Here is a 26,296-nt window from a genome sequence, read left to right as displayed (position 1 = left end):
CTGGCCTGGAAATACATAGTTTATTCATTTATTTATTTGATTTATATACCACCATTTATATACAGTGTAGCGCATTAAGAACATAATTTACAGAGCAGTTTTAAAAAAGCAGTTTAATACAGAGCATAATAATAGATAGCATAATAATCCTAATTACAGCCCTCCCCCCATCTAACAGGCCATAGATTATTTAATGGTCAAAGGCCGGTGTAAAGAGGAAGGCTTTCATCCGGGGGCTAAAGACATGTAACCATGCAAAGTCTAAGTTGTTGGCCCTTCAGCCTTTGCCAGCTTCAATATACATCCCTGTTAGGTGCATCAAGGCTGCCCAGCCTTTGTTTGAAGACCTCAGGTGGCCTTTCTATTGACAAATGCTGTTCCTGTCATCAAGAAGCATTTCTTGATGCTTAAGCTAAAGTTCTGTCTGTCTGTCTGTTTCTGTCTCTCTGTGTGTATTCTGATTTATCTGGTACATCTCTGGTAGTGGATTGGCTTTCTGATTTCTGCCATTGTCTTAACAGTAGCAACAATTAAAAACCTTTCCTAAATTCAGCTGCCAAAAAAGAATGCTTTGGGGGATATCCAAAGCAGTGGGTTAGCCCTCAAGAGTCTGAAGGCACAGCGGGGCTTTGCTCAGGCTGCCCAGCCTCCCTGCCTGGCAACTGGTGTGCAGGGTAGCACAGCTGCAGCCACTTTCCTGCATGTCCACCAGCCTGCTGCCGGCCCCAGAGCTTTGGTTCTGGTTGTGGATATTTTTGGATACAGTATTTTTGGTATGTGTTGGAGAAAGAGTGGCAGAGAGGGTGTTTAGAGGGTGCTCCCCACTTCACACGATTTCACTTACACGTGCAGGAGCCTGGACCATAATCCCCATGTAAGTGGGGATCCCCTGCATAGTGCTTGGTTGGGGAACTTATCACAAATTCCTGAGCATCAGAGGCATCCTGTTCTTTAATACTTAGCATGTGTTTGCTTGGCTAAGTCGCTGTTTTGGACCTGCTTCTTGTTGATGGATCTCAAGGCTCTAGTACAGGCATCCCCCAGATGTTTTGGCCTACAGCTCCCATGATCCCTAACTAACAGGACCAGTGGTTGGGGAAGATGGGAATTGTAGCCCAAAACATCTGGAGGGCGAAGTTTGGGGATGCCTGCTCTAGTAAGTAACAAAAGCAGATCCCACATTCCTGAGGTCTGAACCTGCATATTCCATAATGACTGAGTCTAGCATTATTGTGTGTGTGTGTGTGTGTGTGTGTGTGTGTGTGTGTGTGTGTGTGTGTAAATGAGCCATTACTGCAATACAATTTTACTATTTTTTGATTAACACTCAAAATGTAATATTGCTCATCTGAGGCAGTCATGTGTTCAGTTGAGAAGCGTCAAGTATTGTGTGATCAAATGATGTATACATGTATGTGAATTGGCCCTGTCACTCTGTAGTTTAGAGCAGTGTTTCTCAACCAGTGTGCCTCCAGATGTTTTGGGACTACAACTCCCATCATCCCTAGCTAGCAAGACCAGTGGTCAGGAATGATGGGAGTTGTAGTCCCAAAACATCTGGAGGCACTCTGGTTGAGAAACACTGGTTTAGAGCAATCTTGCTGATGGGGCTCGTCAACCTGGGAAGGTAGCCCATCCTAAACCTCTGCTGCCCAGTGGCTATACTCATTCATGAGAAAGGCTTCAGGAGTAAACCTCAAGGAAAAATCCTGCAAGAAGATTCCCCAAGGAAAAATCTGTACCCACTGCCTTGTGGAACATGTTTGGGAGAAGCAAATACTAAGGAGTAAACTCTACACCAGGCATCCCCAAACTGTGGCCCTCCAGATGTTTTGGGCTACAACTCCCATGATCCCTAGCTAACAGGACCAGTGGTTAGGTATGATGGGAATTGTAGTCCAAAACATCTGGAGGGCCGAAGTTTGGGGATGCCTGCTCTACACAAATCTGGAGTCCCTAAGATGGTTGGTTGGCCTTTTGTATGCCTCCTTCCAGCAACTCCTACAGTCCAGCTGGTACCAAATGTGTTACTCTGCTTTCCTTTAGACTATATCAGTGAGGCCAAGAGGTCTTGTTGTCTGGGCAGTCCAGGACCTCTACACACGCTGCCCAGGCTCGCACCCTGGAGAGGTCACTTCAGTGTTGCTAACACAGCAAAAGTAATGTGGGAGGCAGCAGTTACAGGTTGCTGGCCTCGACAGCCACAGCAGGTGCTGTGATTCTCCAGCAGTTTGGCTTCGCCCCTGGAGAAACACCCCATTGTCTTGAGACAGATGGATGCCAACAACAGCAATGTACTACTCTCAGTATTTAGGGTGAAGTGTCAGAGAGCATGGGTTCTTTCTCCCAAGGGATCTCTTTTTCCCCCCTCCCACTAGGCATACACCAGCGTCAGTAAGGCTCCCTTGCAACTGCGGGAGAATCATGACATTGCCAAGGTGATGAATCTCATCGTCTTTCACACTAAGATGCTGGACTCTTTGGAGGACTTGATGGTCGAGACATCGGACGTCTCCATATTCTGGTGTGTATATGGTATGGAGGAAGGTAATAGTGACAGCAAAGCAGATTTGGGGCACACAGGGTGGAGCATGTCGGCTACCAGAACACATGCATCCTGGCATAATTTGCATCAATGCATTTAATTTGCATAGTTGTCTGGTTTGGTATTACATGGCAAATGTTGGGTTTTGTTTTTTAAGGGAAGGTTAGAAAATAAAGGCCCCACCATAGGTAGGTTCTCTGGGTATAAAGAATGGTGAAAAGAGGGTGCCAATTCACACAACCATCCTGGCTGCAGTGTGGTACTGTTTGTGGCCAGCTCAGATTGTGCTAAGGAAGTAATGAGCAAGTGTGTGAAATGGGTGTGTGAGTTGAGAGTTGAGAAAAATAAGGATGAGGGACTAAGAAAAAGGAGATAAAGATGAAAACGGTGGTGCAAAGGGGTTTGCAAAAAAGGAGGGAGTAGGAGGCATGGGAATGGTATTGGGGATGAAAGCAGGGATATGAAAGGGTCTGCAGAATTGGAGAGGATGGTGGCTTCATCATTGGGCAGAAGGGGAAAATGGTGCTTCGTAGTTGCAGCACAAGGCTCTAGGTGTGTGCAGAAGGGGTTGCACAAAAGGAGTGGGAGGAGGAGGCATGGACATGGGGATGCAGAATACGCGAGAAGAGTGGGTTCAGAAATAGGCTTGGGAAGGTGAAAAGCCAGCTAAGTAGTTGCATGGCATGAGAAGGGGTTAATGGGGGGACAACACAGGGGGCTTGATGAGCAGAGCGGTGATGTGTATACTGCTTACGTGCCTGGCAAACGGTGCAGTGTTTCAAAACTTAGGACAAAAAAAATGTGTACACTGTGAGAAGCAAGACTACTCTCAAACCAGAGAACTTCCTTTAAAGTTCACACATTCATATCGGTGCACATTGGCACATAGAAGCACCTATGCTTCTATGGGGAACAACCATAGCTCAGTGGTAGACCACCCGCCTTGCTTGTAGAAGGTCTCAGGTTCAGTCTCTGGCATCTCCAGGTATGACTCGGAATAACCTATGTCTGAAATTCTGTTGAGCTGCTCTAGTCAAGCCCATACCTGCCAAGTTCCTCTCTGAAAAATAAGGGATTGGACCGGAAGTAGCATACCGGAAGTAGCGCTGCCGCCATTTTGGAACTGGGCGGAGCATGCTCAGAAGTAACTTTTGATGCTGCTGTGCCCAGTTCCAAAATGGCCGCTGCACCAGAAGTCGCGCTGCAGCCATTTTGGAATTGGTCAGAATTGAGTATACACTTCCAGAGTTAACGCTAAATACCTTACCTCTGGTAAATGAGCCATGTAGCAGCTAGAGCAGGCATCCCCAAACTGCAGCCCTCCAGATGTTTTGGCCTACAACTCCCATGATCCCTAGCTAACAGGACCAGTGGTCGGGGATGATGGGAATTGTAGTCCAAAACATCTGGAGTTTGGGGATGCCTGCGCTAGAGAGCTGTGGAAGTTTGTGTCTTGGGCTTTTTAGACTCGTCTGCCCATGTACTATCTGAAACCAAAGGGGTGCATTGGTTGCCACATGAATTTCCCCCCAGCTCCCCTACCCCCCCCCGCCATGGCTTCTCAACTTAAAAAAAACCCACCCATTTTAGCTAACTTTGACATTCCATACACACACTTTGAACCTGGCTTCCTCCCTTCCTTTTATTTTAATTTTCTGATAGATTGAAATTTTGTGACTTTTAATTATTTACAGTACTTACTTTTTGCATACTGGTAATTTTCAGAAACACTCCTTCCCCACCCAAAAATATTTATATGCAATGCTGAGCTCAATGGACTTACAGTCTTACTCTGCGTAAGGCAACTTCCACATGCGTGCCATTGATTGCTCCCACTTGCCCTGGTTCCTGATGTCTCACTTCCTTTAACAGTTTCTATGTGCGCCTCTTGGAGAAACTCTTTGCATCCACCATGGAGGAACCATCAATGTTGCGCTATTCCATTGCTTTCCCGCTTCTGTGTGCCGATTTCAGAAATGCCTCCCATCCATTGTGCCCCGAGGAGGTGCGTATGCATGTGCTGGGGAGGGCGTGGAGAAGCAGCTGGAGCTAAGAGAGCAAAGACGCCAAGTGTGAAATCATTGAGAGTGCCCCTACTGGGCTTATATGAGTTCAGCTTTCATGCCCCTGCCTTGTAGTCAGAGCTGGGTCTACTTTGAGATAAAGATAAAGGGACCCCTGACCATTAGGTCCAGTCGTGACCGATTCTGGGGTTGCGCGCTCATCTCACATTATTGGCCGAGGGAGCCGGCGTATAGCTTCCAGGTCATGTGGCCAGCATGACAAAGCCGCTTCTGGCGAGCCAGAGCAGCACATGGAAACGCCATTTACCTTCCCGCTGTAGCGGTTCCTATTTATCTACTTGCATTTTGATGTGCTTTCGAACTGCTAGGTTGGCAGGAGCTGGGACCAAGCAACGGGAGCTCACCCCGTCACAGGGATTCGAACCGCCGACCTTCTGATCGGCAAGCCCTAGGCTCAGTGGTTTAACCACAGCGCCACCTGGGTCCCTTAGCTACTTTGAGATAAAAAATGTCAAATCCTGCACCAAGATAACCAGAAAAGCAGAACTCTGTCCACTGTATTCATTTATATAAATGAAGTATATTATTTGAATAATTTATTCTGTGTGGGTTTGAAAATACAGGGCCAGAGTCAAGTAACCTGGTGCACTAGTACAAGGACTCCCATGAAAGCAATAGGACTTTCCCCACTCTCCTCCTCCACAGTTCCTCCAGAACTATGGAGAACCCCCAAATAGCATGGGGAGGGGAGGGGAAATTGTTCCATCTGGCAAGCAGAAATGCTTTTGCTGACGGACTGATCGTAATAGTGTGACGCTGAATTCCACCCTTACTTTTGTTCAAGCTGCAACTTTCTAGGAAGTAAGCCTTACTGAACACGGTAGACCTTTCTTTGGATTAAAAAATGCATAGGATTAAGCTGGTAGGACTGCAGATTTATGATCACTTTACTCAAGAATAAATCCCACTGTCGGTGGACAGAGAGCTTTGCACTACTGGAGGCTACAGTGACAGCAGGCTTTTGGAGCACCATTCTTGTGACAATGAACCAGAAAAGTGCCCACTCACAGCCTCTCAGAGGGGCAGCAAGCAGAGACTTGCAGCAAGCATGGCACCTAAGGCTCCCTTGTAGATCTCAGGTGCTTCTTTCTTTTCCTGGTTCAGTATCCTCATCTGCAGAGCTGTGCCTTGGGCCTGTGCAACAATTTCCTGGAAGAGATGGCAAAACAGGCTTGCTCTTGTATCCTGGATGCCTCTGCCGAGCAGTGCAACCTGAGTGAGCAGGTAGGAAGCCAACTCCTTTATGGACGCTGGGGAAAGGGCATCAGAGGCAGATCTGGGACTGGCGTGAAGAAAGTGGGGGAAGTGGCAGTATCCTCGTGGAGTTCTGTGCAGCCTAGGATAGCGGAATCACTATTCTGTGATTGGGGCATATGGGGAAGATTGGGCAGAATGTATGACTAATTCAGCTTGCCAGACATTTCCTGGGCATGTTGAACTCAGAAATGATGGCCGGCCAAAATGGAATGAAAGAGGGGAACCCAGGTAGATAAAATCTGATTTGGAAACTAGAAGATATCTTGTACTTTGAATGACAAGCTTGAATCCTCCTGTTTTATTATTGTGTTACATTTATTTCCCACCCAATGCAGCTCACAGTAAAATCCAATGTCTCATAAAGAGGCAAAACTACCTACAATAAAATGGTATAAAAATCATATGAGAGCAGATAAAAATAACAAAAAAACCCTGCATGGATTGTTGGCTTGATGAATCTGATTTGTTCTTCCTCTCTGCATGAGGCCTATGTTATGTACTTGTTCTGCAGAATGAGCATTGATGTGCAAAGGATCTGACTGTGGCATAGCAGGTTGATAATCCAATCTCTTCTAGAACACATTCAAGTAAACATCAAGAGCAGAGTTAAAATCTTACCCAAAATGCCATATCCTGGTTGCAGACTCTTGGGCAGGACAAAGGAATGATAGGATTTGATTTAATATTCCACTTTTCCAATAACAAATGTTGAGCTCAGAGTGGCTCACAATAATCGTCATAACATTGCAATCCCTGTAATATCAAACACAGTTGCATGTGAACGAAGCAAACAATTAATACAATTCAATACCGTCAAAACAATTAATACAATTCAATACCGTCAGAGTCAATCAAAATATCAGAAAGAGCTGCTGAGCACAAGCCCTTTCTCTCTGGGAAAGTGATTCCTTCTTCTGTCAGTGCAGCAGGCAGCACTCTCCCAGGTAGTGAGATCCTCCACCCTTTTAATGGAATGCAACCCAGGGTGAGATTATGCGAATGAGGCTGTGTAGCTATATGATGAAAGAGGTTGACTCAGTTCTCAGTGGCTCCTGTTAAGTCTTGGATAGTTTGGGAAGGAGCAAAAACGGCACACTTCCCTGGCACTGAGAGAACACTCCCACATGCAAGAGGAGTGCACTGTGACCCTAGGCACAATGCAAAAAAGGGGGCAGCTGGAGTGAGGAGTCCGCAAAGGATTTATCAGAATGACTGCCTTGTACAGGTTCCTGGTGACCAGAGACCATGCCCGGCTGTTGAAGCAAGGATTGCCCAGGGAATGATTTTTCTCCACCCCCACCTCACCCCTGCTACCCTTGTGTTCTGAACCACAGACCCCAAGGAGGGCTTGCGCAAGTGATTTGATGCAGAGTTACGAAAAAAGGACGCCTAGAACGCCAGAATAGCCAGTTCTAGCACTTTATTAAAGAAAGATGTAAACTGATAACACAGCGTGCAGGGCCTCACTGCCTTTACAGACCCGGGAGGGGCACCACAACAGTGAGAGGTCATCATGACTTGTCTGCGCCCAAGCAAACAGGCCTTATGCGCAAAGCAGCATATGTCAGTTTCCCCAGAACCTCCCATCACACCTGGCTGGTGAGGCCGTAGATGGCAGCTATCCAAAGCTTCCTTCTCCCCTCTCTGGGCCTAGAACCCAGCATCCCAAGCAAGGCCAAAGATAAGCACAGCATCAAAGCAAGCCAATTAGCATATATCAAAGCAAGGAAACGTAAATATAGACGAGCTCATTATTTCAACAACTACCAGTTATTTTTGGGGTCATCTTGACTACCAAGATGGCGTTTGCAGGGCTTCCAGAACATTTCACCTTTGGTTCAACGCACCTTGCGATTTGCAACAGACCCTTTCTTAATACACCCACCCACACATAACGCCCTCGCCTCTTTTATGTCTCCCAGCTCTTACCCAAGCACTGTGCTGCCACCATCAGCAAGGCTCGGAACAAGAGGACCCAAAAAGCATTGTCCAAGAAGGGAGAGCCAGAGAGGGACAAGCCTGGTGCAGAGAGCCACCGGAAAGACCGCAGCCTGGTCACCAAGTAAGTCCACAATGAACCCATGCAGCACGTCATGGGCAGCGTTAATGCTTAAACGTCTCCATACCAGCGTGATTGAAGCCTTACGGCAGTGTCTCCACCTCTTGTTGGACTACAGCTTCCATCAGGGCCGTCTTGAGCCTATCTGGCGCCATGGTGCACAGATCCCTCCAGCGCACCCCACCCCCACCCCTACGTTTCCCTCTGGGCAGGCAGCAGCTGGAGGGCACGCCGGGGCATGGCGGGTGAGGGCAGCGCTGCCAGCAGGGCTGGAGGGCAGCTCCTCCAGCAGAGAGGAGACTCCAGCCGTGGCACGGCATGGCGGGTGAGGGCGGTGCTGGAGGGCAGCTCCTCTGGCAGGGAGGAGACTCCAGCCGCGGCGCACCATGGTGGAGGCGGGTGAGGACAGCTCCTCTGGCAGGGTGGAAGCTCCAGGCACGGCATGGCGGAGGCGGACGAGGGCAGCAAGCTGATGCCAGGAGGTGCTGCGTCCAGCCTCCACCTCTTCCCTGGCACCCTCCAGAACTTGGTGCCGTGGTTCTCCGCACCACTAGCCCCTATGGCTAAGATGCCCCTGACTTCCATCATCTCTGACCACTGGTCCTGCTAGCTAGGGATGGTGGGAGTTGTATTCCAACAACAGCTAGAGACCCAAGTTTCAGAAACACTGCCATACGGTTAAAATAGGATCAAGGGAAGTTCAAAAAGAGATAAAAGCTTTGCAGGTGCAGTACTCCCAAATAATAAATGAAGAAATTGAATGGAAAATTAGAAGAATGAAGCAAAGATCTTTCGAATCGGCCAATAAATGTGGAAAATTGTTGGCTTGGCAATTGAAGAAAAGACAAAAAGAGAATACAATTATAAAGATTATGGATGAAGGAAAATCTATTGAGAACCCTGCAGAGATACGGAAATGCTTTACAAAATATTACAAACAGTTATATAAAAGGGAAAAAGAAGATTTAGATGGAATTGAGAAGTTTATAAAAGAAAATGGACTGCAAAAAATTCCAACACAACAAAAGAGCCTACTGAATGGATTGATTACAAGACAGGAGGTTGAAACAGCAATACAAGAATTGAAAAACGACAAAGCCCCAGGACCTGATGGACTTACCTCCAAGTACTACAAATCATTAAAAAACTGGTTGATACAACCATTAATGGAGGTAGCAAATGAGATTTTAGGGGGGGGCAAAGCACCAGAGACTTGGAAAGAAGCTTTTATCTCTCTGATACCAAAACCGGATGTGGATAAGACTCAGGTTAAAAATTACAGACCAATCTCCTTACTAAATGTGGATTATAAGATATTTGCTAGTATTTTGGCATCAAGATTGAAAAGGGTGTTGAAAGACTTAATTCATAAAGACCAGGCAGGATTCCTGCCTGGTAGACATATGAAAGACAATGTGAGAATTATAATAGATATTCTTGAGAGATTGGAAGTGAAAATAAACACCAAAGCAATGTTAATTTTTGTAGATGCCGAAAAAGCTTTTGATAATATCTCTTGGAATTTTATGAAAAGAAATTTTGTAAAAATGGAGGTTGGCCAAAACTTTGTTAATGGGATTAATGGTATTTACTCTGAGCAAAGAGCTAAGATTATTGTAAATAATGTGGTCTCAGAAGAGATAAGAATTGAGAAAGGAACAAGACAAGGGTGCCCACTCTCCCCCCTGCTATTCATTTCCGTTCTGGAGGTTTTGTTGAACATGATAAGGAACGATGATGGTGTTAAAGGAATTACAGTGGGTACAAAACAATATAAGTTAAAAGCCTTTGCAGACGATTTAGTACTGACCTTGCAGAACCCTGAACAGAGTGCAGTGAGAGTACTGCAGATAATTCAAGAGTTTGGCAGTGTGGCAGGCTTTAAGTTAAATAAAGGGAAAACTAAAGTACTAGAAAAGAACTTGACATTGCAAGAGAGACAGAATATAGAGGATTGCACAGGACTGAAGTGTGTAAAAAAGGTGAAATACCTAGGAGTTAATATGACGTCAAAAAATTTGAACTTGTATAAAGACAATTATGAGAAACTTTGGAAAGAAATCCAAAGAGATTTGGAAGTATGGTCAAGGTTGAAATTGTCCTTAATGGGAAGAATTGCAACTGTTAAAATGAATGTATTGCCGAGAATGTTGTTTTTATTTCAGGCCCTACCGATAGTTGACAAAATGAAATGTTTTCAAGAGTGGCAGAAGACACTGTCTAAATTTGTCTGGCAGGGGAAGAAACCCAGGATTAAATACAAACTTTTGACTGATGTAAAAGAAAGAGGAGGATTCTCCTTGCCAGACTTAAAGATTTATTTTGAAGCCGCAGCTTTTTGTTGGTTGAAGGAATGGTTTTTGTTAGACAATGATGACTTGTTGGATTTAGAGGGCCATGATAATGCGTTTGGTTGGCATGCATATTTATGGTATGATAAAGTAAAATTACACAAAGGTTTTAAAAGCCATATAATTAGGAAATCATTGTTTAATGTTTGGATTAGATACAAAGATCTATTGGAAAGAAAAACTCCTAGGTGGATCTCACCACTTGAGGCAAAGAAACCTAAAAGGACAAATATGGATGAGAATAGGTTGAAATACAAAGATATCCTGATGGAGGTGGGAAACCACTTTAAGTTAAGGCCATATGAACAACTGAAAGATAGGTTGAGTGACTGGTTTCAGTATGTGCAGATAAATGAAGCATTCAAGCTAGATAAAAAAATAGGATTCCAGACAGAAAAGTCGAAATTAGAAACGGAGTTATTAGAGACAGACTACAAGAATTTGTCTAGAATGTATAATTTGTTGCTAGAATGGCATTTGAAAGATGAGCAAACAAAATCAGTGATGATTGAATGGGCCAAGGACTTGGGTCATAATGTGATGATGTCGGAGTGGGAAAAATTGTGGAAGAAGGGTATGAAATTTACGGCTTGTACTGTGTTGAAGGAAAATTTGATGAAAATGATGTATAGATGGTATTTGACGCCGGTCAAGCTGGCTAAAATGTATCACAAAAGCGACAATAAATGTTGGAAATGTAAGCAGGATGTTGGCTCATTCTACCATATGTGGTGGACATGCCCTAAGATAAAAGGCTTCTGGGAAATGATTTATAATGAGTTGAAAAAGATGTTTAAAAACACATTTTTGAAAAAACCGGAAGCCTTTTTGCTTGGAATAATTGGGGAAGAAATCCCCAAGGACGATGTTAATTTGTTTATGTATGCCACCACAGCCGCTAGGATCTTAATAGCACAATATTGGAAAAAAGAGGAACTGCCTTCGAGGCAGGAATGGCAAATGAAAATGATGGATTATATGGAATTGGCAGAATTGACAGGAAGACTCCGGGACCAAACAAATGACAAAGTTTTAAAAGATTGGAAGAAATTTAAAATATACATAGGGTATGAATTTGAAAACTAGATTTTGAACATCCAGGAAAATAAAGAAGTTAAGGCAATAGGGAAATAATAGAAGATTGAAAGGGAGAAAATATGATAAATGATATAAAGATGAAATTTTTGAAGTGTTAAAGAGACTATATGATGGGTAAGAAGGATGATTTAGAAACTGCTACAGAAGTTTATAAAAAAGAAAATCAGATAGTAGGGAATTGGGGAAGCCAGAGGACAATGAATATTAAAATGGATTAGAGATGATATATTTTTTTTGTTGTATTTTTGTATTTTTGTATTTCTGTATTTTGATGTTTACTTTTTGTATTTGTGTTCTGTATGTGTGTTGATAAAATGTTTAATAAAAAATATAATTAAAAAAAAAAATAAAATAGGATCAAGGGTGCACTTATAATGACTTGCCAGTCAGAGGTGGAATGAATGAGCTCCAATTTACCCAGCAGTGTGGTGCAAGTCTGACACTGGGAACATCCATAGTTCCTATTGTGTGTTTGTGGGGTGGGGTGCTTCCCTGAAGGGAAAACTAGAATGGCGGTAGCAAGATGTGATTCTGGTGTCCTTAGGGAACCAGAGGACGGAATAAATGGGAGGACCCAAACCAGCTACACTCTGTTTTTGGGGTGGAGTGCAGGCTTGGGAGAGTGGGTGATCGATAAACTACAGTCATATCTCGGGTTATGAACACTGCGGGTCGTGGACCGCGCCAAACCCAAGTATAGGAACAGGTTACTTCTGGGTTTCGGCACTCGTGCATGCGCAGAAGCACAAAATGATGTCATGTGCAGAAGTGTTGAATTGTGTCACGCGCGTGCGCAGATGCATGCTTCAGGCTGCGAATGCTGCAGGTTGCGAATGTGCCTCCTGCATGGATCACGTTTGCAACCTGAGGTATGATTGTAATGGCATTTTATGCTTTAAATTACTTGCTACATGTTGAATATGCAATATAATTGGGCCTGTTTTATCAGAGATAGGGCATTTTGGGTATAATACGTTGCATTTTCATATATACATATATTGTGTGTGTGTGTGAACAGACATGATCAGAAGAGCAGGGAATGGGAAGACAGAGTATCTTGCTGCCCCTCCTTCTGTCCTTGGCTCTTACATCTGACCTGCGAAGTTGGACTGATGAGGTTCTCACCTGGCCAGTACTCCTGCTCTTCTATTCTCTGCCTCCTGCAAACCAGGCAGTTGGTATCAATTGCTCTAACCCACTATCATCTTCTCTCCACCCCCACTTCCAGTCTGGACAAGCTGCACCTGACACTGACTGAGATCTGCTGGAGCCTAAACAACGTGACCAGTTTCCTTGTTTTTGAGCACACGGTGACTCCAGCAGAGTACCTCAGCAGCCAGCTGGAGACACGCCTTAGCAGGTACAGGACGTGAGGGACACAGCAGGAAGTGATGTGGCAGTATTCATTATGCGTCTGTTCTCGAGAGAAGCCATAGAAGTACACAGCTATGGCGCGTGTGCTACAGCTTTTGCTCAGTAGTGCTGATGATGTGGGATAGGCAGGAAGGAAGGTGGCAGTGGGGTGGATTTGTTAGATATTGTCAGGGGATTGTTGCGGCTACTCTCAAGTAAAGACGCTCCAGTCTGCTCTGTCTTTAAGAGCTTTATTGTGCAGATTATTTACAGTGCAGAGATATCAGAAAACATGACTGCATAGTCCGATTCAGAACCCGGCAATGGCTTCCTTCGCGTCTTGGACCAGCATAAAAGCCTGGGCACCCCAAAGCGCCACCCCCTAGCCCTGCGTGTGGGCGCGCGCCTCAATTTGGGCACCAGAAGGGGCTGCGTTCCTTCTCCCGTCCTTTGGCTGGAGCGTTGCAGAGGCTCAGACACCTCGCTGCGCTGTCCTTCCTCCTCTGGCCAGCTGGGTCGGTGCCGAGGCTCTGACACGTCTTGGAGCCCCCTCTCCACTCCGTTCCATTCCTCATTCCCTCCTGCTGACCCGCTGCTAGCGCTGTCACTGGGCAAAGTGCTGGTCAGGATGACTGGGGGAGGGTCCCTGTAGGGAGTCCGCCTGACAGATATGAACACTTGAGTTTTGCTTAATTACACTGAAGTGTACTTACAGTGATGTGTAATTAAGTTGGAGGCCCCCAAAGTGTTGTTGCTGTCCTCTGTCCCATGCACTTGCTACTGTTGGCTTAGTGCAGGCATCCCCAAACTGCGGCCCTCCAGATGTTTTGGCCTACAACTCCCATGATCCCTAGCTAAGAGGACTAGTGGTCAGGGATGATGGGAATTGTAGTCCAAAACATCTGGAGGGCCCAAGTTTGGGGATGCCTGGCTTAGTGCTTCAGTCCGGGTGACTGCATCTCCTGAACATGTGCTTGTAAGATTTCACAATTTGAGCTAGCTGACCTCGTATTTAGCAAAACTTAACTTAATCGGCAAAGCTGCTAAGGTTAGGTTTTGCAGCAGGTTCTGACAGCTGGCTTTGACTAGCCATGACAGAGGCGAGAATTTTTGCCATTTACCATCTAAGCCAAAGGGTGTTTCCTCTGGGGACTGCCTTCTGCTCTTTTAAAATGCCCATTCAGTTACCAACACCTGCTAGGTTGCTCTCTTCCCCTTAGTAATGACATAGTTATTTTGATAGTGGGGGCTTTTTTAAAGAAGCATGTATCTGTTATGAAACTGTTTTGATTTGTCTTTGTGGAAATATTATGGGTAACAATGTATTGTAGGTGTTTTCATATTTTAATTTTTGTTTCGTCATTCTTTGTGGCAAAGTGATTATGACTAACTGTATACAGAAAGAGCAGTCAGCGAATCAAGTGATTGCTGCAAAGATTAAAGTCCCAGAACAGAGCTGGCAGGATCACAGCGAAGCACTTGATATTCTCATCACCCTGACAGGAGCTGGGCTGGGCTCAGTGCTGGCTAATGAGTTGAGCAATGGGGAGCAGATGCTCAAACTTTGCTAATTTCCAAAGGACCACTATTTCCCCCAAAACAACAGCATTAAGTCCTTGCAATTCTCCCCATGGCTGCTTCTTGGCAGCCAGCTGGAAAACTCAGACTTGTGTCTCCTTCGCTGGCTACATTTATGTTTTTCTCGTACTGCCACCTACCTCCCCCCCTGCCGCTGCCAGTAGAGCACAGATTTCTGTCCCAAACATGCAAGTAGATATGACCTGTCTTCCTGGCCTGGAACATCACCTGATCCTCAGTGCTCATTGAAAAACCAAGCTATTCAGCGTAGCACTATATATTGGGAAACTTTAGCTTGAGAGGTAGGCAGAGTGATGAACATCAAGCTGCCAACTATGTAGGGGCTGTGGTGTTTGGGTGCTTTTTTCTTTTGGCCAATGTACATCCAATAACCATTTACATCCCCACCCCCAGGTCTTTGGTGCGGCTGGCAAAGCCAAACCCAAGCTCCCCAGAACTGGCACGTCCCTCAGAAGCATTGGCAGGTGTGCAGGCCTATACCACTTTCCTGGTTTCACTGATGCATCACATAGGTCTGGATACTGGGCGCCTCCTCCGCAACGTGCTTCTGCAGCAGACCCAGCCACTGGATGCAAGTGGAGAACAGACCCTCACCACACTCTATACCAACTGGTATGTGGCTGGGAAAATGGAGGGGCTGGTTGGGGCACTGTACTGTCATAGTAGGTAAAGGTAAAGGGACCCCTGACCATTAGGTCCAGTCGTGACCGACTCTGGGGTTGCGGCGCTCATCTCGCGTTATTGGCCGTGAGAGCCGGCGTACAGCTTCCAGGTCATGTGGCCAGCATGACAAAGCCGCTTCTGGTGAACCAGAGCAGCGCACAGAAATGCCATTTACCTTCCCACTTGGAGCAGTACCTATTCATCTACTTGCACTTTGACGTGCTTTCGAACTGCTAGGTTGGCCAGGAGCTGGGACCGAGCAACAGGAGCTCACCCCGTCACGGGGATTCGAACCGCCGACCTTCTGATTGGCAAGCCCGAGGCTCTGTGGTTTCACCCACAGCGCCACCCACATCCCACGTACTGTCATAGTAGGCAGGACATAATTTGTTTCAAGACTCCCCAGGACGAGCCCCAGAGTCTGCTTTAAATGCCAATATTTCAGATACTAATGAAGAGAGTTCTAAGTATATGCAGAGAGCTTTCCCAAAGTACTGAGCAGCCCCACTCATGCATATGGAAACAAAGGATCAGCAGATATGGCTCAACTCTGTCATCTCTGTCTCTGTTTTAAAAAAAGGTCGGTGGCAGTAGTAAGAGGGGCAGGTAGGTGTCAGGTGGTTGTTACTTTGGGCCAAAGTCCTGTTTAAGAAGGTTTTCCCATAGGCATGGCTCCCCTCCCCCACCCGCTAATCAGCTGTAGCACATGCACCATAGCTATGACTCCTTCAGCAGCATTTTGTTGAGCTAAATTATTATCATGTTTCCTTTGCTGTCACTCCCAGGTACCTGGAGTCACTATTGCGCCAAGCCAGCATGGGCTCCATTGTCCTTTCCCCATCAATGCAGACCTTTGTCGGTATACCCAAAGAAGGGGAGCAGGCCTTCAGTGCTGAAGAGTTTTCTGATGTTTCAGGTAGGTGCTCACATGCCCAGCCTGGAGCACCCAAGGCTTAGTTGCAGTGGTAGTTCTTGAGCTGAATTTGGCAACAAGACTGACCACAGTGACGCCATGATGAGTGGTTATTTGTCCAGGAATGGGGAGGGGTGGGGACATGATCTCACTCTTCAAATACCCAAGTGCCTGTCACATAGCGAAGACTTGTTCTTTCCCGCCCTAGCCATCAGGACTAATGTTACTTTAGGGAAAACCTTAATGGTAAGAGCTGTTTGACCGTGGAACCATTGGTGATTGGCTCTCCCTTGTTCCTTTGGACAGACATCAGTTTATGATGCTCTTGCATTGTGCATTCCTGCATTGTGACAGTGGTTGGACTGAACTGCCTACAAGGTCCCCTCCAACTGTATGTTTCTGTGACTTTGCTGCTCATTAGAAGCCACAAAATCCACCAGCAGGCCCATTTTCTTTTATCTTGGGCAAACAGTCATGTGGATTATAGTGGATGTTTAAATCTGAAGACGCAATCCATAGAAGCTGGAGCTCAGGAAGTTGGAGGAAGCAGAGATTAATCCTTATCTGGCTGTCCAAATAGTCATGGTTAGGATTTGACCTGTCCTGCAAGGAGTGTTCAGCCAAATGGAAGACGGGGCTTAGAGAAGCCAATGAGAGCTTGAGACGTCCTGCACAATACAGAGAAAGGTGGGCAAGGCCTCTCAGTTTGTCTAGCTGGCATAGGCCTCTGTTGCTGCCTGCATAGTCAAGAGAGGAACCAGCACTTGGCAGACATCCACAGGGAACAGCAATAAAGAATTGGTCACACTACGGCTGCTGCTAGTCTGCAAAGTATGCTGTTGCCTTTTCCTCCCTCTGCAGAGATGCGAGCCCTGGCAGAACTCCTCGGGCCCTACGGGATGAAGTTCCTAAGTGATAACCTCATGTGGCACATCACCTCGCAAATGGTGGAACTGAAGGTATGAAGTCAGGAGGAGAAGGGAGCTTGCTCCATTTTGCTGTCCTGCAACTCAGCTCTGACATATAGTGTGAACAGTGGTTCAGGGGCCATAGCTGCCAAGTCTCCCGTATTCCCTGGGAAACCCCCGTTTTTCCAGCTGTTCCCAGCTGAAAAAACGGATTTTTTTGTTCCCCCCCGGTTTACTTACCAGCCGGGGGAGGCTCCTTCTGCGCATGTCTAGAGTCTCTGGACATGCGCAAAAACGATTTCTGGCGCAGCGTCTATTTTGGAACTGGGCGGAGCATGCTCAGAAGCGATTTTTGATGCTGCTCTGCCCAGTTCCCAAATGGCTGCAGCGCAACTTCTGGCACGGCGGCCATTTGGGAACTGGGCAGAGCAGCATCAAAAGTCGCTTCTGAGCATGCTCCGCCTAGTTCCAAAATGGCGGCAGCGCTACTTCCGGTCTGCTACTTCCGGTCCGACCCCTTATTTTTCCGGCAGGAACTTGGCAGGTATGTCAGGGGCACTGATTAGAACAGAGCATCTGAGTGTTGTAAATGTCCTTGTGTTTTGTGGGAAGGAATGGGCAGGTTGGAGCTGGACTGCTTTTGTCAAAATGAGCTCCCCTATGTCTGTGCCTCTGTTGATTCACATGCATCAGTGGAACCAACCAATTTGCTGTGTGCTGTGCTACCGCTGGGTTCTCCTGTGCAACTGATCCACAGGGTTGAGGGAGTTGGTCACCCACTGATGAGAGCACAATCCTAGTGTACAGGGTGGTGCATCAGGCTCCACTCAGTTGAACACTTAAGGCTATCCTTTGTTGTCAACCAATTGCTCAAGGCCTCAGAAGGAAGAAAAGAGAGTTATCTATTAACTATGTGCCTTCTCATCCTAGTTTCTGACTCTGAAACAAGCTCTGGAGATCCTTCTTCCTCAGCATGTCATTCTCTTGTATAGCCACATCCATTTCCTGTTTCCTGTGAGTGGGCCTTTAGCAGACCATAGTCCCTTCTCTTGGCTGGGGAGTGTTACTTTGGGGCCACAAGGATGGCAGCATCAAGCTCCTTCCCTCTGGGTTGACTGCCAGGGAAGACACAACTGTCCATCACCTCTCTGGCTGGGCTTTATGGTTGGCCCCTTGGACTCAGCCCCCATCTCCTTTCCCTTCCACCCTCTCTCAGCATCTTGCCACCTCTCACCACCACCTTAGTGTGGGGTGGTGGGGGTATTTCTTGGACTCATGCACAACATCAGGACCATGGTTGGTGATGACCTGCCCTGTCAGGACATCATCTGTATGGCCAGTTTTCAGTCTATGTGATAGAACTTAATTTTCTTCTTTTTAGAAACTAGTGACAGAGAATATGGATGTACTGGTTCAGATCCGATCCAACTTCTACCAGCCAGAGCAGATGGCTGCACTGCTACCCCGCCTAACTGGTAGGTGACAGGCAAAGGTGTTGCACAGCCTCAGTTCTTCTGTTCTCTGCTCCAGAAGCTACCAAGCAGCCTTTTGAATGGAAACATTTGGAGTGAAGCACAGCTGAAATAATCCTTTGCTGCTTGTGAGCAGCAATTTTTAAAAAGCCGTTGCAAATAGGCAAAGGAATTCTTGTGAATGTAGGTTTGTATAACTCTGTAAAGTTCAGAAAACCCTCTAGAAGGTGTAGCGCTGTAAGAATGCCTGCTCAAATATCCAAATAACGAAACCACATTACACATCCCTACTGGGGTTTCTGTCCTAAAGTGGGTTGGACTGTACTGTTTTCCATAGAATTAACCAAGCAAGTTATGCACATTCAGGAATTCTGTGGCTGCTAGAAAATTGGGACCAATAATCATGTACTCTCCACAGCAACAGAAAATGTTCTGAAGAGGATGACCATAATTGGGGAGATTCTGTGGTTCAGGTCCCTGGCGCAAGAGGGCCTTCGAGAGGTGAGTGATCGCAAATCTGTGTATGTATTCCCAGAGCAAAAGCATTCATTCCTGCTCCTTGATTTCCTTTCGATCGTGCTGGATGATAAAGTATAATGGTTTTATGCAGCAGGACTTATGGGAAGGGAAGGCAATATGGCATAGCAAGCAAGAAGAATCAGCACTTCTCCTCTGTTGCATCACTTCTTGCATTCTGACTCTTGGCAGGTGTTCACCAATCACTGCCCTTTTCTGATGGGCCCCATCGAGTGCCTGAAGGAATTTGTCGATCCTGACATGGACATAAAGGTGAATTTAACTCTATTTGGTATTAAAAATGCCTGGGAAGAGTCTGCTATATAACTTAGCTTCTGCCAGGTGAGTCAATTCTCCTGCATGCTTCCCGAATGCTGCTGTGAGAGTAGCTTTGGTTCTTTGAATCCCACATTCCCTGGCTTTGTTGTTGTTTAGTCGTTTAGTCGTGTCCGACTCTTCGTGACCCCATGGACCATAGCACACCAGGCACTCCTGTCTTGCACTGCCTCCCGCAGTTTGGTCAAACTCATGTTGGTAGCTTCGAGAACACTGTCCAACCATCTCGTCCTCTGTCATCCCCTTCTCCTAGTGCCCTCAATCTTTCCCAACAGGGAGTCTTCTCTTCTCAGGAGGTGGCCAAAGTATTGGAGCCTCAGCTTTAGGATCCGTCCTTCCAGTGAGCACTCAGGCTGATTTCCTTCAGAATGGATATGTTTGATCTTCTTGCAGTCCATGGGACTCTCAAGAGTCTCCTCCAGCACCATAATTCAAAAGCATCAATTCTTCGGCGATCAGCCTTCTTTATGGTCCAGCTACTGAGAAAACCATAGCTTTAACTATACGGACCTTTGTCGGCAAGGTGATGTCTCTGCTTCCCTTCATGGATCAATACCCCTTCATGGATCAATGCCTTGTCATGGCGAAGGGGCTTGAATAACTCAGAGAAGCTATGAGCTATAATAATAATAATAATAATAATAATAATTTATTATTTATACCCCGCCCATCTGGCCGGGTTCCCCCAGCCACCCAAGGAGGGCCACCCAAGATGGACAGGTCATAGTGGAGAGTTTTGACTAAACGTGATCCACCTGGAGAAGGAACTGGCAAGCCACTCCAGTATCCCTGCCAAGAAAACTCCATGGACAAAGACAACAGGCATATTCCCTGGCTTAGCATGCCTGTTTCTCCTCAGCCTCCACCTGACACCCCCCCCCCCGGGCCCTAAATGGTGTTTAGATGGTGGGTGCATGTATGGCATTATCTTGGGTGGAGGTAGGGAACCCTTTTCACCCCTAGGTCTGCATTCCTTTTTTGGTGAGCCTTCTGGGCCCCACAAGGCAGTGAAACAATAAATGAATTTTTTAATCATTTTTCGGGAGGCTTGTGTCTATGCACACTCGCCCATTCCTCTCTATCCTCCACCCAGGCAAGCAAGAATCATTATCAGAGTCCGAGGACACATTCTAGTCAGGCATAAACACCCAAGGAAGATGCAGAACAGGGCTGATAAGGGGTGTGGCCTCAGGAGTGTCCCGAGAGCCAGATAAAGAGGCAGTTGGGGTCTGAAGCTCCCCCTTCCCAAGCTAAGAAGAGGCAGTGAAAATTAATGCATGGATTGAAAGACTAAATGAAGTAAAGTCATTGCTGAGTACGATGGGAAAAGCTGCTTGCTGGCAAAACAGACTTGATAAAGAGACAGACATAGCATTATATTTTTCTGCCTGGCACATGTGCTGCTTTTGCTAACACAACTAGGTACAGCTGGACTGCTCTGCATGATCGCCAGCTGCATCCCTCTTTCCTTACAAACTTAAATGTGCTCTTTAGTTACAAAATGATGGAAGTTCCTAAATTATGCTGAGTCCCCTGACTTTCTTCCTTGGTCTGTGACACCTCCCTCCTCCTCCTCAATAAAAATGAGGAGACTGATGAATTCCTAGGCAAGGCGGTTAGGGCTCTCTACCTACTCAACTCCCCCCCCATGCAGCCTGAGAGTTAATTACAACTATGTGGGTGAATAGAGAAGACTAATTTGCATCCCCAGCCACTTGCAGGGGGAAAGGTATTTTGGATTGTATCAGAGAGATGGTGAACATTTCTCCTGAGCAGAATGACAGTGGGGGCACCAATCAGTCTCTGTCTGGAGCAATCCAGAACAAGAGAGACACAGGCTTGTGGGAAACCAGGATCATGGTCAGGTTGTTCCCTTAGGAGTTGGTTGCAGCAGACATGGAAGGCCCTTTATACAAGACCAGGGCCAACTATTACAGGCCGTGGGCGTGGTTTGGTGGGAAGCTGGGGGGCGGCAGCTGTTAGATAGGAAGCCTCCACTGATTCCAAGCTGACTAGTGCGAGAAGGACATGGCCAAGTGACTGGAAAGAATGGGGAAGTGGAGAACCTGCATACTGCTGTGCAGTACTTGAATTGTGAGAGCAGGGCAATGGAGTCGGAGCCCCCCTTGGGAGGGCATGATTTGGCTAAAACTGGAGGGAGGGAGGGAGGCAAAGGGACTTTATTAATACAGCACACACCCCAAGTTCAAGCACTGGTGATGTGAAAAGCTCCAGGAAAAGGATGAACACCGTTAAAGTGATTAATTTTCTGTGGTTCTTAATCACTCCAGCACATGCACAAGCCACAGCTTGGTCATCACTATTATGTATCTACAGATGTGTGCTCTCTCTCTTTGCAAGATCTGCAGTGTGCTGTGTTTAGATTTAAAAAAATGCCAGGACTCAAAGGAATTTTAAATAAGATATTACCTGTAGGAACCATACATGTGCTCACACATGCATGCATGCATGCATGCAAGGGCTTCCATGCCAAAGGGGTGTTACTTCAGGTGGGCTTGATCTCAAGGACTACCTTCTCAGAGATTAGGCATCCCAGTGTTGTATCTAGCCTAGGGGACTATTGGGGTATCCTGCTTTTGTCGCCCCCTGCCCAGTTTTTAACTTCCATTATTCTTACTGTCCAGTACATAGCTCCCTCCTCCTATACAAAGTCTTCTCACAAGAGCCTGAACAAAGTTCCATTACCCAAATACAGCACCACATGCATGAGGGTGTCTGATTTCTATTGCATGATTTGCGTTTGTGCTGGAGTCGAAATAGGTTTTTTTTGGAACTTGCAGCTCTGCACACCTCCTGACTTCGGGCAGCCTGCAACTGCCTAAATTTAGAATGTACTACTTGGCAACGGCTTTGCTGCTTTAACTTAGAGGTGTGTATGTTTTGCTGTTACTGACAAGGACCAGCTCCGTAGTGGTGCTGGCCTCAGTGTTGCCACATCAGCATCATCTGGGGCTTCCGGGAGGCTGTATACATGCTGATGTTGCAGCCTCAGGTGTCCCCAAGGCGGGCTTAGCTGGCTGAGTGCAGGAATCCAGCTGAAAGGAACTGATGCCCTTGTTGCATAGCTACATGTAGCCCTGCTTAGCTTCCCTGCAGTTCTGCTGCCACCATCTTCTTTTCAACTGCTTAGAGACATCAGCTCTTCTCTGGGTTTCTTTCAAAGCAGCATTTCTCCAGGGTAGGTGGGCAGATCTGGCACTGTAGGTTTCTCTTTCCCTTTGAAGAGTAAGCTTTTTTCTAATGTTCCCTCCCTCCTCCACCTTTTTTGATAAAAGGAAAAGCAATGGCAGCAGAGTCTCAACTGTTGCACTAATGAAAAAGGCCATGTCCCACGGAGCTTTTTAAAAGCCGTTCGTGTGCATCTTAAAGGAGTATTTCCTGGCTTATCCTGGTGTCACTAGGTGGTGCTGTTTCACGCACCTCTCTCAATTCCTCATCATCATCCACACAAGCAAATGCCTTTGGGAGCAAAGACATGGGTGCTCTCAAGAAGTAGGAACAGGCAAGTTCCCTCAAATGGGCTATGGATCAAATTGGAAGGGAACCCAAACTACTTTTTGGTGGGAGGAGCTGGGGGTTGGGTATTGATAACTGGGAGATCTGCCTTCTGGTTTCTTACGTGTGTGTGTGTGTGCTATTTGTATACAAATAGCATTGAGATAGACCAGCAGGGAGGGTAATGGCACCGACACTATGCAGGTTGTTGTTGCTGTTGTTAATTTGCCATGCCCTCAGGTCAGGACACATTTCCCGCCACACACAGGTGAAAAGTGACAGTTCAGGCCAAGCCATGCGGCATATGCTTTGGGTAATGGGGATGCCTGCTGCATATACATGAGATCGGAACACTGGGGGCCAATGCAGGCAATCAGCCACTGAGCATCTACTATGGAACTGGAGCTTGTAAAGGTCTGGTTTACAATGCCCAGCAGGAAGGAGACAATCCCCCTTTGTTTGGCTGATTCCAAAACCAAACGTGGCTAGAAGGACTTGGCCAGCCACACATTTTGTAACCCTGCTGTGTAGGGCTAGCCTTGCTACCCAGAAATTTGTCTTCCAAGAAGATGGAGGGACACCCAGATAGTCTTGTTTCAAGCCTCGGCAGTGAGTTTCCTTTTCACTCCACAGAGTTCTCTGATCTTTCACTAGCTGGAGAAGACAGAATGTGAAGCAACACCCAAGAATTAAGAGTTAGAAAAATATTTAGAAATAAGTTGCAATGTTTAACCACAAGGGTGATTAATTGGCACAGGCTGCCCAAGGAGGGGGGTGGATGCCCTGTCATTCACAGCCTCTTGCTTCAGATAGCGCACAAGAGTGGGCTCAAGGCAGCTGTAGCTGGTTGCTTCTGCTTTTAACAACTATAAATGTTTTAAAACTTTTTCCAACCCCCAACTGCCTACTGTGCCAACTTACATGAAATCTGCAGAAGCCTTTCACGTTTAGTTAATTTCTCTTCTCTTTCTCTCCCCACAACTCCCTCTTTTCTGGAAGCAACTGGACATGCGATTCCATTTCATAAGTTTACAGAGCTAGTACTGCGGCCCAATTTATGTGATGCAGGAGCAGTCATGGGCCCCACCTCCCCTGTCTCCACACATGAAGTGTTCCTGCCATGCAGCAGCCGATACACACACATGGAGGACTGATTCACATGGTTCTTCCCCCTTATAGAAAGGAGGTCATGCAACTTGGCTTTACACACTTAAGGGCTTCTGCATGAAGCATGTTGCATTGCATGATACATTATGTCAGTGTGCCTGCGGTAAAACATGCAGAGACTCAATAGCCAAATAATTCAGCAGCATACTATTCACATCTGCAAAAGTTTTGGAGCCGTCATACTGCTTAATTTCTAACTAGAGCATATCTTATAACTTCCTGCTGAAATCATGTAACTTTTCATACCACAAACATTCTTTCCTCCCTCTTGGTGTGCTATAGCTGCTGAACAACCATGATGGGGTAGCATTGGGGAAGCTAATAAAGCAAAACAAATCCACCAATGTAAAAAAAATTCCTTCAGTAGCACCTTAAAGACCAACTAAGTTTTTATTTTGGTATGAGCTTTCGTGTGCATGCACACTTCATCAGATACCAGGTCCACCAATGGTCCACTATTATTGTGTGAAGAACATATTGCAGGATTGTTGTTGTTTAGTCGTTTAGTCGTGTCCGACTCTTCGCGACCCCTTGGACCATAGCACGCCAGGCACTCCTGTCTTGCACTGCCTCCCGCAGTTTGGTTAAACTCATGTTCGTAGCTTCGAGAACACTGTCCAACCATCTCGTCCTCTGTCATCCCCTTCTCCTAGTGCCCTCAATCTTTCCCAACATCAGGGGCTTTTCCAAGGATTCTTCTCTTCTCATGAGGTGGCCAAAGTATTGGAGCCTCAGCTTCACGATCTGTCCTTCCAGGGAGCACTCAGGGCTGATTTCCTTAAGAATGGATACCGGTAGGTTTGATCTTCTTGCAGTCCATGGGACTCTCAAGAGTCTCCTCCAGCACCATAATTCAAAAGCATCAATTCTTCGGCGATCAGCCTTCTTTATGGTCCAGCTCTCACTTCCATACATCACTACTGGGAAAACCATAGCTTTAACTATACGGACCTTTGTCGGCAAGGTGATGTTTCTGCTTTTTAAGATGCTGTCTAGGTTTGTCATTGCTTTTCTCCCAAGAAGCAGGCGTCTTTTAATTTCGTGACTGCTGTCACCATCTGCAGTGATCAAGGAGCCCAAGAAAGTAAAATCTCTCACTGCCTCCATTTCTTCGCCTTCTATTTGCCAGGAGGTGATGGGACCAGTGGCCATGATCTTGGTTTTTTTGATGTTGAGCTTCAGACCATATTTTGCGCTCTCCTCTTTCACCCTCATTAAAAGGTTTTTTAAATTGCAGGATACTGCAGGATATTGCAGGATACACTTGCCTAAAAACACCAGTCTAGTGGTTCCCTTTGTGCCAGTGGTGCAGGATGTGTTGTTAGTGCATCCCACCTCCACGCCCAGAGGACTTATAAGCTACACAAAATGATTCACAGGAAAGGAGAGAGAGCAGGGATTTCCAGTGAACAGTGGAGATGTGCTAGAGAGAGTGATGATGGCAAAGGGAGTAAAGGGTGTTTCAGGAAGGTGAATTAAAATTCCTGAAAGGGGGCTTCCGAGGTTGCAGTAAAATCAAGGACCTAAGCCTTCGGTTGTCTCGTTTCATGTCTCCTGTGATTTGAGTGTCAGTTCCCCAGCTTTCATATCGATCGTATTCATTGCTGCTGCCAGGGAGAGGGAACACGAGGGAGATTTCTCTGACTGCTCAGATCCAGGGAAGCATGATAGGGGTGAAGAGCTGTCAAAAAGATCCTAGTGTGGGAGGAAGGGAGTGTCAACATGCCTGCTTCCCTAGCATATTTCTCAGCTAGATTTTTATGTCAGCACATTTGCCTAGTACAAGGAATTGGAGGGCCCTAAATTGCCTTCTGGACAAGATCACACCTGGCAGCCTTCTCTGACCATTGCTCAAGGCCTCTACATCTACTTATTCTTCTTATTCTTTTTACCCTTGTCCCTGGTACTTGCGGTGACTGCTGGATCCCATCCGCCATTTTCCCTTGCAATATTGCATATGCATACATAGGCACACTTCAAAAGAAAAGTCCCAAATGGCCTGGGCCCAGAATAACACAAGGAGCATCTCCTCTCTTATGAACCACTCAATAATACAGACACTCTATCAGGCATCCCCAAACTTCAGCCCTCCAGATGTTTTGGACTACAATTCCCATCTTCCCCAACCACTGGTCCTCTTAGCTAGGGATCATGGGAGTTGTAGCCCAAAATATCTGGAGGGCCGCAGTTTGGGGATGCCTGCGCTAGATCTCTTCTCTTTAAGAGGTTATGCTATCTGTGACCCAGAGTGTAGCATTCTCAGTGGTGACACCCCAACTTTGTAAGGAGTCCTCTAAGAAGGCTTGCCTATGCCGGACCCTGGGGAGTTTCTCAGCCCTTGAATGGATACTTACTTAGCTTCTGAACTCTCGGGACAGCTTTTCAGCTGCCAGCGCTATTCATATTGGGTATGGTTTTTCTTAAGATGATCCTTTATGGTTTTGCTCATATTGTACTAC

The 26,296-nt window shown here is 46.4% G+C and overlaps 1 protein-coding gene across 1 annotated transcript in view; it reads left to right on the top strand.

Annotated features, from left to right (window-relative positions):
- The window catches only part of NCKAP1L (NCK associated protein 1 like), a 76,012-nt gene that overhangs the window by 29,200 nt on the left and 20,516 nt on the right, over positions 1-26,296 (top strand). The window contains exons 16-26 of the mRNA XM_035101287.2: positions 2,379-2,524; positions 4,418-4,550; positions 5,734-5,853; positions 7,809-7,948; positions 12,623-12,754; positions 14,740-14,958; positions 15,795-15,925; positions 16,784-16,881; positions 18,212-18,305; positions 18,721-18,803; positions 19,011-19,091. Of these exons, the coding sequence (XP_034957178.2) occupies positions 2,379-2,524; positions 4,418-4,550; positions 5,734-5,853; positions 7,809-7,948; positions 12,623-12,754; positions 14,740-14,958; positions 15,795-15,925; positions 16,784-16,881; positions 18,212-18,305; positions 18,721-18,803; positions 19,011-19,091 (1,377 nt within the window). The remainder of the gene's footprint in view (positions 1-2,378; positions 2,525-4,417; positions 4,551-5,733; positions 5,854-7,808; positions 7,949-12,622; positions 12,755-14,739; positions 14,959-15,794; positions 15,926-16,783; positions 16,882-18,211; positions 18,306-18,720; positions 18,804-19,010; positions 19,092-26,296) is intronic.

This window comes from Zootoca vivipara, chromosome 2 (assembly GCF_963506605.1).
Source record: "Zootoca vivipara chromosome 2, rZooViv1.1, whole genome shotgun sequence".
NCBI classification, from domain to species: Eukaryota; Metazoa; Chordata; class Lepidosauria; order Squamata; family Lacertidae; genus Zootoca; species Zootoca vivipara.
This window is presented reverse-complemented; position numbering and strand designations above follow the sequence as displayed.